Below are 14,319 nucleotides of genomic sequence, written 5' to 3'. Positions count from 1 at the left end.
AGTAATAAGGATGTTTCTGGAAAAGGTAAAATTGTACTCACAAAAAAATTCTAATGTCCAAATTTAACACAAAAAGCCTTCAAATACTTCTGATGTGGTCTAATTATTTAAAATGAAAATGCTGATTCCTCACCACATTTGACACATCACTTGGAAATGTCAGGGTGCTTGCTTCAAAGGTAGTGATTTTACTATTGTGAAAGTCTTTATGGCTGAGTTTCTATTGCCTCGCTCTTACAGAGGTCAGGAGGCAGAGAACTAATGATGGAGTGCCCCAGTAGGGGTTGCGAGCCCCTGCTCTAGGGCTGGTCTCTCCTTAAGGTGTCCTAGGCCCAGGTGCCTGTGAGCCTCCTCCCTTCCAGTCAGACTTATCCCAGGATTCTGGGAGCTTTACCAACAGGACCATGTGAGAACTGCCTAGCACTTGGACTTGGGGCCTCTAAAAGAGAATTATTCTACCCCGGCAGCCATCTTAGATCTATAATAGGAGCAGCGAGATGGCAAAGACATCAAATAATTCAATTCAGCCACTTGGCAGAATACCCCCAAAGTGAGGACAAGGAAGGCTTCAAATGTTAAGTTGACTGTTCCTTTGATGGTGGGTGGTTTTCATTTGTTTTAGGACATTTTTTTCTTCAGTTATTTAAGCATTTTCCTCCATCTACAGTAGATGCTTAGTCAATGTGGCTGAAGGACAGATACCACCATTTCAGGCAGAGTCACTAACCAATGAAGCAAATACAATCAGAGGTTCCATAATTAGGGTTTCTTTTAAAAGAAAGGGGAACTCTTAAACACCAATTTCATTGTCACTTTTCCGAGAGAAAATTGGGGGAGGAAAAAGAAGGGAAGGAAAATCCTCTCACTTTTAAACTAAGCAGAAAACATAAATCTTTATTCCATAGGTATTTTGTAGTATGTAGATACACACACATGCACACGGACTTACTTACACACAGTTTATTATGATGGCCAGGTATGAGAGTGAGGAAGAGAGATGGACAAAGCATGTTAGAAGGCAATTTTGACTTTTGAGTCAGATAAATCTGAGATTTAATCCAGCCCCATCTTGAGGTGTCTGGTTTTTATAGTTTCTCTCAGCTTGGGTTTCCTCACTTATAAGACTGAGATTAAAAACCTAGTTTGCAAGGTGAGAGTAGAAAACTATGTATATCACCTAAAATGATGCTCAGCACTTCTATTAATAATTGGCATTTTTTTTATATGTGTATATTGAAAAAAATTTAAATAAAAAAAAATTGGCAGTGGAAAAAGCAGTGGTGGAAAAAATTGAGACTGAAAGTGATAGAAACACAGGAAGGAGAGGAAGACAACATGATGCAAACAAAGTCCCTGAGAGACCCAAATGTTTTAAAATAAATAGAGAAAGGGAAGGAACAAAAAGGAGGTGATAAGTGTGCACTGGGTTTGGTGGTAAACATTTTTATGACCACATGTTTTCATTGAGCAGGGAGATTTGGAGCAATTTAACACTGACCTTTGAAATTCTGAAGAGCAGTTCAGCAATTTGACACAATCCTTTCACATTGGAAAACCAGTTTTTGACTTTTTATTTTCAAATCTTAACGTTTATCTTGAAAATAAATCCTTTTCCCCATGGACTATAAAGATTGTAGAGGAGTATGAAGAAAACCAAACCTACCACTCTAAAAATGATTACAGTAATAAGGGTCTCCATTCTGTCTAATTTAGAGTGACCCACAATGTAATGTTTAATAGAACTTTGAGAGGCAAAAACTTAGTCACAAAAAAGTGTTATTACTGTGGGAAAAAACTGGAACTTCAACCTTTCAGTAATTTCTCCCAGTTCTACAGCAAGAATGAGGTTGAGGGTACATGTTCCAAATACTTCTCCCCACTCTCAGAGAGAGAGGGCGGGGGGGGGGGGGGGGGGGGGTAGGGCCAAGGAAGATAGCATACTCCACTCCAAAAAGAAACTGGTAGACCTAGGCCAAGCATCCTCTAGTGGCTGATAGTATTCCCTTCTCCTCTGAAACTCCCAAAAGATCTCCTAAGACCCAAGAAATAGAAAGAGTGAAGTCCAATTAGGCCAGTTCATCTCTATTCCACTCTCTCCTCCCACTCTGTGAGAGACTAGGCCACAGAATAGATTCCAGTTCCCAGCCTACACTCTTCCATATCTCTAAAATCATCCCAGATACCCTTCTGGAAGGAAACCAAGCTTGAGTGTGTATTTTCTTCTCACCTCAAAGTGATCATAGACCTTAGTCAAGATCTCAAATAAGGACCCATAAGCCCACATTTCTTCTTCTCTGTCTTAAAAATTAGCCTTCAAGCACTTTCAAAATCCATGACCCCACATATTTATGCATCTCTAGGCTTTAGGAGGGCCTGAGTAAGTATCCATTAACTTGCTTTTAACCTGTTGACCTATTCAGTTTTCTTGTTGGTCTAAACCAAGAGTTGGCAAACTATGGCCAATGGGCCAAATCTTGTTCTTGTAAATAAAGTTTTATTGGAACTCAACCACACACATTATACTTTCTTAGGGATGCTGTAACAAATTATCACAAACTTGGGAGCTTTAAACAACATTAATTTATTCTCTCACAGTTTTGGAGGCCAGAAGTCCAAAAATCAAGGTGTTGGCAGGGTCCTGTTCCCTCCAAAGTCTTTAGGGGAGAATCCATCTTGGCCTCTTTCCAATTCTGGTGGCTGTCAGCATAGCTTGTGGCCGCACAACTACAATCTCTGCCTCTGTCTTCACAGGGCCTTCCCCTCTTCTCCGGGTCGCCCAAATCTCCTGTCTTTGTCTTATAAGGACACTTGCCATTGGATTTAGGGCCCATGCAGATAATTCAGGATGATACCATCTTGAGATCCTTGATTAAATCTGTAAGACTCTTTTTCCAAAAAAGGATCACATTCACAGAGTGGACATATCTTTTGGGAGCCACTCTTCAACCCATCCACCCATTTGTTTATATATAATCTATGGTTACATTCATGTTATAACAGCAAAGATGAGTAGCTGCTTTACTGACCAATTGGCCCACAAAACCTAAAGTATTTACTATCTGGTCATTGCTTTACAGAAAATGTTTGCCACCCCCTGGTCTAAGCCTCTGTTACAATACAACTTTGCTGAACCACTCTACCTCCCTGCAACAATCCATACTCCTCACACACACACACACACACACACACACACACACAAAACCAGTCACCATCTAAATTGTTAATATAACAATGCTGAACCCCTACAAGGTATATTTATTATAAGGTAAGATACAAATATGACCAGTGTATAATTCAGTGTCTTCAAAATTCTATCTTTTACTTGCTGTTCATGAAAATATATGAATTTATTACAATGACTCTGAGCATTGTTCAGCATTAAGTCCATTATGTAATTTGGGGGAAGCAAAAACCTCTTTGGTAAAACTGATTTTTTTCCCCACATATCTTTCACATCTGATGTCAGTATTATCCGAACTTTTGATGGGGGCAATTTGAGGGAACAGATGGGAGAATAATATGGCACTAAAATTTCCTCAAATTGTTGCCTCTCGAATCTACAAAGCAATATTTACAGAATGACCCAGTTTCCTGTCTTGTTAAATATCAGAACAAATCTCCACATCAAAATTCCAGATTGAAAGACCCTTGAAGAGCAAACAAAATAATAATATTTAAATTAGGGTTTTGCAATTTTAAATCAATGAGGAACATCAAACAAATCTTCAGGCGTTCCCATGATATAAAAAAATTAAATTAGTCTAAATATTAATTATGCTTAGAAATAGCAGAAGTATGTTACCTGTGACCACTCCACTTTATGCACTATACACACATACACACACACACACACACACACACACACACACGGCATGTATACCAATGTTTATACATGGATCTACTAATACCCACTAGGATATAAAAAGGCTAAAGATAGAGGGTTTTGTGCTATCATTACAATATTTATTTTAATTTCCTAAAAAATATAGTAGAAATATGAAAATCCTTGACCTTCTTTTCACTGGATGAGGACAAATTCTGATACCTTCTCCTACAAAGTGGGGAATGTTAGATCTCACTTTACAGAGAAAAGGGCAATTTATTTTCTGGGATAACACCCTCTTGAAATCTCACCTTTAAGGGTTGTAAAAGACATGTTGTATGTTCGCATTCACAGATGTAAGTGAGGTCTTTTAATAATTTAGATGGAATTAAGCTATAGTTCCCTGCTCCCAGATAGTATTAGATTTTATCAAATAGCAATTATATTTTATGCAGTATCTGTTTTGTTAAAGTCAATTCTCCTAACCAAGGAATCCTTACACCTGAAGCCTATTTGGACCTGTACCATATTTGGAAGGTTGAATAACTGTATTTGCACAAGTAATGCTATAAGCCATGAAATTAAGAAAGAGATGAGCCCCCCCCCAAAAAAATAACAACACCAGACAGCACAGTAACGTGTCTTTGCATGATTCTTTCTCTTTAGGAACTGAAAACAAAGGCAAGCATAACCTCCTTGGCCCAGATTGGAACTGTATACCCCAAATGACCACCTTTATTGGCGAAGGGGAACAAGAAGCCCAGATAACATACATAGATTCCAAACAGAAGGCGGTTGAGATTACAGATAGCGCCATGTGTCCAAAAGAGCACCGGCACTTGTTCATAGACAGCACCTACAATTCAGATGAACTTAGCCAGCCACTGACCCAGCCCGGAGAGGCCCCCTGTGAAGCAGACTACAGAAGTCTCGCGCAGCGGTCCCTGTTGACCCTCTCAGGACCAGAAACTCTGAAGAAAGCCCAGGAATCTCCGAGAGGAGCCAAAGTGTCCTTTATTTTTGGAGACCTTGCGTTGGATGATGGGATTAGTCCCCCAACTCTCGGCTATGAAACACTGTTAGATGAGAGTCCAGAAATGCTGGAGAAGCAGAGGAATCTCTACATCAGCAGTGCCAATGACATGAAGGGCCTGGATCTCGCTCCTGACGCGGAGAGCATCCAATTTGTGGCAAATTCTGTTTATGCAAACATAGGCGATGTGAAGAGCTTCCAGGCCGCCGAGGGGATCGAGGAGCCCCTCTTGCACGACATCTGCTATGCAGAGAACACCGACGACGCAGAGGACGAGGATGAGGTGAGCTGCGAGGAAGACCTCGTGGTGGGGGAGATGAACCAGCCAGCCATCCTCAGCCTGTCTGGGTCAAGCGATGACATCATTGACCTCACGTCCCTGCCCCCTCCGGAAGGTGATGACAACGAGGATGACTTCCTGTTGCGTTCCTTGAACATGGCCATCGCCGCACCTCCACCCGGCTTCAGAGACAGCTCGGATGAGGAGGACTCTCAGAGCCAGGGAGCTTCCTTCCGCGAGGACAAGCAGCAAGGCACCAGCCTCCAAAATGATGACATCCCCGTGTCCCTCATTGATGCTGTGCCCACCAGTGCCGAGGGCAAGTGTGAGAAGGGACTGGAGAGCACCGTAGTCTCCACGCTGGAAGCTCTAGAAGCTCTATCTGTTTCCGAAGAACAGCAGACCAATGACAATTCAGGTTCTTTCACGATTGTTACATTTATTCACTGATACCCATGTCATTTCATCCTTTCAAGCCATTTGCCTTTGGAGTCCTATTATGTGCTGTTTTCCATTTCACGCATGTTCCATTTCATAAATGTGCTGAAACTACCATCATGAGTTTGTTTTTTATTGAGTCGTGATTTCCTTTGTTGTTTGTTTGTTTGTTTGTTTGTTTGTTTTTCAGTATGGCACATCCTTCCCCTCACCCCATTTCTGGAACAACTGTGCAATAAACTCAGAGTCCTTACTGAAAAGGGAAAAACTTGGTATTTTTTTTATAATCATGAGTCCCATTTTTATACATGTCTCCAAGTGCCTGTGATGCATGCATTAACCCATTCTTGTCTTTTACGGCATGCAGGTGTAGCCATCTTGCGAGCTTATAGTCCTGAGTCTTCGTCAGACTCGGGCAATGAAACTAACTCTTCTGAAATGACTGAGAGTTCTGAACTGGCCACAGCACAAAAGCAGTCAGAAAACCTTTCCCGCATGTTCTTGGCCACTCACGAAGGCTACCACCCCCTTGCAGAAGAGCAGACGGAGTTCCCCGCCTCCAAACCCCCCGCTGGGTCCTTGCCTCCGAAGTCCTCCCACGCCCTGGCTGCTCGGCCGGCGACCGACCTCCCGCCCAAAGTTGTGCCTTCCAAGCAGATACTTCACTCAGACCACATGGAGATGGAGCCTGAAACCATGGAGACCAAGTCGGTCACTGACTATTTTAGCAAACTGCACATGGGGTCGGTGGCGTATTCCTGCACCAGCAAAAGGAAAAGCAAGCTGTCTGACGGGGAGGGGAAAGCACCCCCTAATGGAAACATGCCAGGAAACAAACAGCAGGGGACCAAAACAGCTGAGCTGGAGGAGGACGCCAGTGGTAAATTTGGTACTGTGTCTTCGAGGGACAGCCAACACCTAAGCACTTTTAACCTGGAGAGAACTGCCTTTCGCAAGGACAGCCAAAGATGGTATGTGGCCACAGAAAGTGGGGTGGCTGACAAAAGTGGATTGGAGGCAGCCACGGGGAAAACCTTCCCAAGAGCTTCTGGTCTTGGGCCAAGGGAGGCCGAAGGGAAGGATGAAGGAGCCCCTGATGGAGAAGCCAGTGATGTTTCAGGACTTGGCCAAGGGGACCGCTTCTTAACTGACGTGACCTGTGCATCTTCAGCCAAAGACTTAGGTAACCCAGAGGATGCTGACTCATCCACCTGCGACCATCCCTCCAAGCTTCCCGAGGCTGAAGAGAGTGTAGCCCGCCTTTGTGACTACCACTTGGCCAAGCGTATGTCGTCGCTGCAAAGCGAGGGCCACTTTTCTCTGCAGAGCTCCCAAGGCTCTTCAGTGGATGCAGGCTGTGGCACTGGCAGCAGCGGCAGTGCCTGCGCCACTCCCGTAGAGTCGCCGCTCTGCGCCTCCATGGGGAAGCACCTGATCCCTGATGCTTCTGGGAAAGGTGTGAGTTACGTTCCCTCAGAGGAAAGAGCCCCTGGGCTTCCCAGCCATGGAGCCACCTTTAAGGACCTGCACCCACAGACGGAAGGGATGTGTCCACGGATGACAGTGCCTGCTCTGCACTCAGCCATTAACGCCGAACCCCTGTTTGGCACTTTGAGAGATGGATGCCATCGGCTCCCCAAGATTAAGGAAACCACAGGTACAGCAATGACGGATCTAGTACTTTGCATTACACGCCAGGAGCATGTAAACCAAATTTACAACAAACCCAAAAACAAAGTCTGGAAGAAAAGTAAAAGTTATAATAAAAAAGGCCACAGAACTGTTAAGTAGCAATTATTGATCCCCTGGTGTGTTTTTTTTTATTTCAGCTTATTATGGGGGTATAAAAGTTCAGGTTATATATATTGCCCATGCCCCCCCATCCCCCCGAGTCTGAGCTTCAAGCGTGTCCATTCCCCAGACAATGCACATCGCACTCATCATGTAGGTCTACACCCATCCCCTCCCCCCACCCCCCACCTCTGTCCGATACCCAATTGTTGTTATTCCCAAATGTGCACTTCAGGGAAACCAATTTGCTGGTGAGTACATGTGGTGCTTATTTTTCCATTCTTGGGATACTTCACTTAATAGAATGGGTTCCAGCTCTCTCCAGGAGAACAAAAGAGATTGTATATCACTGTTATTTCTTATAGCTGATGGTATACATATATCACATTTTACTAATCCATTCATGAACTGATGGGCATTTGAGTTGTTTCCACATCTTTGCAATTGTGAATTGTGCTGCTATAAACATTCGGGTGCAGGTGTCTTTTTTATAGAATGACTTTTGTTCTTTTGGGTAGATGCCCAATAATGGGATTGCTGGATCGAATGGTAGGGCTACTTGAATCTGTTTAAGGTATCTCCATAATGCTTTCCATAGGGGTTGCACTAGTTTGCAGTCCCACCAGCAGTGTATGAGTGTTCCTGGTGTTTAATAAATACTAAAGTTTCTAGATCTGGAACAATGGTGAAAATGGCATTTGCTCTTTATAATCTTGCTCTATGCTTGCTTTTAGAATTCGGTAGAGCAATATTTTTTCCTAAATTCTAAATGCAAACTTTTAGCAGTGCCCAGTGTGACTTTTAGTTACAAGGTGTAGTATTGCTTAGAATCCCATAATAGTTGATTTCCTTTCCAAGACATCTGATTTCCAATTCTGCCATTTTGCTATTGAAAGACAAGGAAGGATAAGAGAGCAAGGTATCAGGGAGATTGGAGGGATCATTTGCCATTCAGCAATCCTACAGATCCCTCCCTACTCTGTAAGACTGCACTAAAGGAATGTTCTGAAGTGTCTGGCATACCCCAGTGTCAGGAAGATTTGGGGGGTATTCGTGATAAGCTGCTTTATTTTCCCTAAAATAATAAAATATAGACACAGGTAGAAAGAAGAACACAGTCACCTTTTGTTCCCCACCTTCACCATTTTACCACCCAGTTGGCTGGCAGTCACATGGTGAAAGCAGATGCTCTTTCATAGTTTCATATTTCAAATTATATCATCAATAGTGTCTTTCCCATATAGGTGAATAGATGCTAGTGAGATCTTATACTGGTCAATTTCTACTCCTGCCCTTTTAAGATTTTCTGCTTTCTCAAAACCCACCACTAGCTTCACCTGCCTTGGAAAAGCCATCTGTGAATGTTATTTAACTCATCACCCAACTGCATCTTTACCTCCAAGCTAATTAAATCACACTGTTTAATTCTTCATTGTTTACAAAGAGCTTTCACCTAAGTTACCTGGTGCTCCTCACATAAATTCTGTGAGATGAAGATTATTTTCTTCACATGCCCTTTCTAAGAAAAGTTTAGCAACTTGGACCAGTGTTTCAACTTCAGATCCTGTACCAAGCAAACTTCATTCTGTCCTCTTAAAAAGGTTAACTTACTTAATTTGCATTAACTAAACTAGACCACTTTTTTAAAAAAAAGTAACTGATGCCAGGATTAACCTAACTCCCTTGAAATGAAACTTAAATATCTTCATTATATTTGAATAATCTGTACCATAGGATGTGTGTTTTCTAGGTGTCTAAGCCTTGATCGGTAAATATTGAGAGCAAGGCAATTCATAAAATACCATTGTCTCCCTGAAAATGTTTGGGATTTCTAGACAATTTCAAATGAATCAGTAGTTCCAGAAATAACAGATTCCAGTATTTCTTTCCATACATTGAAATGGAAATCTGTTATGCACTATCAGGAGGCAGCCTTTAAAAGCAGGGTGACCCTGGCATATGGCAGCCCTTCTAGAATGCATTCTTGGGAAATAACAGACATCATGTAGAGACGTAGTAAAAATGGCCTCCTAGAAGATGCTTAATGATTCTCTCTGTTTTTCTGCTACCCCTAGTGTAGCTTTGACAGAGCCTGGGAAGGAGAGACAAGGAGGCATGCCTTCAGCTTGGTCTCAACATTCTGAAGCTGATCCCATCCTGCTACCATCAAACATTCACTCGGAATCAAAGGTGCCAATTCCAAATCAAGACCCTAATGATTTCTCTCAAGCAAACCAGGCATATGGAGAGGCTGTGAGCTGGCGGCCACCGGATCTGAGAGTGGGGAGCCTCAGGACACCCCCCAGCCAGAGAGCTCTGAAACATAGCAGCAGTATCCTCTTAGGATCTGTAGGTTTGGAGACCTTCCGAGAGAGAACCAGGGGTGCAGTCAGCTTAAAGTGTCCAGGCATCACAGAAGCACAGGAGGCCAGTTCAGAAAGGCGAGCAGAACTCCCCCTAGGGAAGAAGCTCACCAAAAGTTTTTCCCAAAGCTCAATGCACTTAAGCTCTGAGGGGAAGTTTCACAAAAGGTCCCCAGTGGCTCATAAAGACTCAAAGCTCTATAGGACATTACCCTTGCGGAAGCTGGAGGGCAGCAATTGGAGATGCCGGGGACCCTTCAGCTACTGCTTCCTGAACCGAGGGCAGGATGAAGATGGTGATGAGGAGGAAGAGGAGGGAGAGGCCACCCGCCAGGTCTCTTGCCTTTATCGACCGCAGATGACTCAGGCCATGTCAGAACCAACCAGCCTCTCCCTGGCTGTTGGGATTCAGAAGCAAGGAGGGGAGCTATCCAGAGGTTCAATGCTGAAGGTCTGGGCAGAAGACATGAGTGGCCTAGATGACTTGGACTTCAGCAATCTGGCTTTTGATGCCCGGATTGCAAGAATAAATGCCCTAAAGGAGAGCACATATGCAATGCCTGATGGGTTCCTCGCAGCCCAAAATGATGCCAATGAGCTGCTCTGCCTCGTCAGGGCAACCAAGGAGAGGAGAGAGGAGTCACGCCCTGAGGCGTACGACCTTACACTTTCTCAATACAAGCAACTGTTATCCATCGAGTCCAGACAGTTGGGAAGTGCCTGTAGGAAAATGGCGATGGCTGAGAAAAGCCCAGAGGAGATGCTCCTAGCTATGACTTCCAGCTTTCAAGTGCTCTGTTGCTTAACAGAAGCTTGCATGCGATTAGTTAAAGTCGTGAACTCAGAAACACAGCAGCAGGAAATTGTAGGGAAGATCGATGAAGTGGTCATAAACTACATTTGTCTCCTGAAAGCTGCCGAGGCAGCCACTGGAAAGACTGGGGACCCTAATGTTGGACTCTCGGCGCGACATTCAACCACCATGGCCGCTCTCGTAAGCACACTAACACGTTCTCTCAAGAGGCTTTTAAATAAATAAATATGAAAGTCACGTCATAATCTACCTTTGCAAAGCCATACATGAACTTTTATTTACTTTATGTGTACGATGAACAGATGTCTCCTTTCTTCTCTCTGTATATTTTGTTATTTTATATAAAATAGGAGATAAAAGTCACATTGATGAAATGTTGAAATGTACTAATCAGATGTATTCTGTTTATATTATGCATATATATATACACGTAAAAGAAATATCCAAGAAAGTGATGACATTTGGCTATTTTTCATATAGTCAAAACTCCAGGTATATGATGTGAAATTTTAAATTCTACCGTGTTAGAGCAAAACAATGAATCCTTTCCCCTTTCTTTCCAAGCGGATACTTGGAGACCATATCATTCATACTTAGAAGTAAAAAAACAAAAAAGAGAAAAGAAAAGAAATCACAATGTATATAAAACAGTACTTATGTTTTAAAATTATGATTTTTAAGCATTGGAAATAGCAAAGAGACATTTAAAATTCAAGAAGCTATTATGAATTACTAGAGAATATATCTATAATAAATTAATTTTTTGCTCATAGTGTTTGGTTATTGGATGCTTTCTTCCAAGAATCCCACATATTTAATTTGGGTTTATGCTATCTGGTCTACAAATAGGTGGGGGGATGGATTCTACTGTGTCAACACAAATGCTCTTAACGGTGTTTCTAGAATTTAAAAACTTCCCAAATAGAAGAACAAAGGGAATGATGGGCAGGTTCCTAGGTAAGACCTAGAGTTGTAGATTATCTCATTACAGAAAATGTATTGAATTAATAATACCCAAATTAATTATTTTATGGAGAGATCTACTTTGACTAAATGTCAAAATCTATGAACCAAAGACATTATTTTCCCTCCATCCCAACTCAACCATGAAACTTAACATTACCTTTAGAGTGACAGAACATTGAGTAAAGTGTTTGCAAACTTACAAAAAGGAACATTTAATATTAGATCATCAAAAGTAATGTAGACCAGACCACACACCAGCACCTATGAGTCACATCTCAGATTGCAGTTCTCAGCATCGGGCTTCATGCATCACCGCCTCTACAGGGGCCAAGGCTGCCGATCAAATTTGGAATTCCAGCCTAATATCAGGACAAAATCTGAAATCTGGGATGTTCCAGGAAATCAGGGAGAGATGGCTACTCTAATAATGGAAGCCATGACTAGGTAAATAGTAAAGTGTTTGTTAAGTATATACTTATCTGGATTGGCTGAATTAAAAATATGAAATCTGAAAAAAAAGAAATAGAAGTGGTATGTTTGACCAGTTCAAGTGAAACTGATGGAATGCAAAGAAGTTTTCAGGAGTGTCATCCCTCCAAAAATACCCTGCCATCATAAAACAAAGTCATCATGTACATACATATTTCCTGGGTCATTCAGTGCTCAAGCTACACATACTCCTACTTATGTTTGTGGCTCCTTAGAATATGACAGGAGTAAACCAGGTGAAAATATTTCCATTTTTTGTAGCCTACTGGGCAAGAGGTGTAACACAGTCCACAATTGCAATCTCTCTCTAGTAACCCATTCCACAGAGACTCAAGAACAAAAGCCACATGTTTACAGATAGCAGCAAAGGAAGGGGGTTAGGTGTGTGTTATTATAAATAATGTTTAATTAAATAATAAAACATTATTTCATTACAACTATATTATAAATATTGGTGTTTTGATATTGAGAGATATTAGTGGTGTTTACTGTGGAAAATCTTAGTAAATATCATTCTGTGTACAAAAATCCTGACTTATTAATAGGATGTGTGCCCTATGTCAGTGTGCTAAACATATCGCCTATATTATCTCATTTAGTCATCACAACAATCTGCTGATTTGTACACTATCCTTAATTTTCTCTGGAAGCAATATGGTTGAGTAAAGATATGGGGTTTGGAGTCAGAAACATCTTGATTTAAGTTTTGACTCTGCCATTTTCTAGCCCTTTCATCTTGGGAAAGCTATTTTTTCTAAGTTTTAATGTCCTCATAATAAAATGGAAATCAATAAGATCTATTTCCATGGGGTTGTCATGAGTTTTGAGTAAAATTATGTGTGTAAACTTCTTAGCCATGATACCTGGCAGAGAGTAAGCACTCAATGTTAGATATTATTATCATCATAATCATGGTGTTAAATATATTGCCCAAGATAATATGTGGGGGATGTTTGTTTTATATGCATATTGTATCCTGACTCTGTATGTAGAACACATTGTATGTATTTCATATATATATAAAAGTGTACAAGGAAGTGATGATCCTTGTTCAAATCACATATCTATTATAGTTAGAACAACTTCCCAGTCCATTTGAGTTCTTTGAGAAGCCTCAGGGAAATAGCTCTGGGTCTTTCTAATCAATCTCCCATTACCTGTGGCTGCGCCAGTAAGTTTCTGTTTCTTATAAATAAATTCTTTGCTACTCAGAAAACCTCAAGGGGCCCCCGCATTCACTAAGCATGGGGCTCCTAACTGGGGTCCAGGACAACTAGAGTGTAGAAATAACATATTAAAATGATACTTGTGCGTATTTTTATCTAGCTTTTTTTATGTTGTGTATGTTTTATAATGGCATAATAGTACAGTGATACATGTACATAATTTTAAATAAATAAATGAATGAATAAATAAATAAGTATATGCCTGGTGCATGCATGCAAAAATATTGTCGCAGGTAGGGTTTGCATTCACTAAAGTTTGGAGAGCACTGTACTAGAGAAGAAAACCTCCTTGCACCCAAGCTCCTTTACATTTAGTCACCAGTCTACTTTTCCAAGTTTATCTCCTGCCATCTTTATTAGTCTTTTATTACAAAACTTTCAAGCGTATACAAAAGTAGACACAATCCTATGATGAATCAATGTGGACTCATCACACACCAATTCATGTCCAATCTTATTTTCTGTATTTCTACCCACTTCCTCCCACACTGTATAGTTTAGAAGCAAATCCCAGACATCGCAGCATTTTATACATGGATCTTTCAGTAAGTATCCCACGAGAACTTTAAACATAGTAATGCCATTTTCACATTTTAAAAATTAGTAATTTCTTAATATTATCAAATAAACATTACAGAAATATAAATGATGGAGAAAGTGCAAGGCCCCTGTAAACTCAACCCCCAAAGACAATCATTGTCCACAATTCAGGGCATTTTCTTTTAATTTTTTCCTCTATTTGTACTAATGTTATTGTTACTGTATTTGTTTATAAGTTTTGCTTTTGGCTCAGAGAGTTGGTGTGGTCTCAGTTCCATCATATTTCATGTAAGGGGATTGGTCATAAGGGTTATGATTGATGTGGAAAGACAGAATGTTCAGATGAACAACCACTACAGCATTGGGCTTCTAGAAAAATCCAACAACTAAAGCAATTGCTGAGATATTAAAATTAACACAGACCCCACTGATCCCAGGCTCATCAGGAATTAGTCTAATCACAAAAGAAATTATTTTCTAGAAAGCAAGCCTGACAATAAATATTGAAATCACTAGCATAGCAACACTACAATGGCTCAATGCCTTTTGCTATGAA

General features: G+C 41.2%; 1 protein-coding gene across 6 annotated transcripts in view; it reads left to right on the top strand.

The window, feature by feature from the left end:
• FRMPD4 (FERM and PDZ domain containing 4) overlaps nucleotides 1–13,417 on the top strand; it is a 773,033-nt gene extending 759,616 nt beyond the window's left edge. For 4 of the 6 annotated variants that reach the window (XM_045538895.1, XM_045538897.1, XM_045538896.1 and 1 more), the window contains 3 exons: nucleotides 4,490–5,554; nucleotides 5,942–7,231; nucleotides 9,441–13,417. In XM_045538895.1, coding sequence (XP_045394851.1) covers nucleotides 4,490–5,554; nucleotides 5,942–7,231; nucleotides 9,441–9,445 — 2,360 coding nt within the window. In that variant the 3' untranslated portion in view covers nucleotides 9,446–13,417. The remainder of the gene's footprint in view (nucleotides 1–4,489; nucleotides 5,555–5,941; nucleotides 7,232–9,440) is intronic. The other 2 variants (XM_045538893.1, XM_045538894.1) reach the window with 1 other exon arrangement.
• The last annotated feature ends 902 nt before the right edge of the window (nucleotides 13,418–14,319 follow it).

This window comes from Lemur catta, chromosome X (assembly GCF_020740605.2).
Source record: "Lemur catta isolate mLemCat1 chromosome X, mLemCat1.pri, whole genome shotgun sequence".
NCBI lineage: Eukaryota > Metazoa > Chordata > Mammalia > Primates > Lemuridae > Lemur > Lemur catta.
Note: the sequence above shows the minus strand (reverse complement) of the source record. Positions and strands in the feature narration are given on the sequence as shown.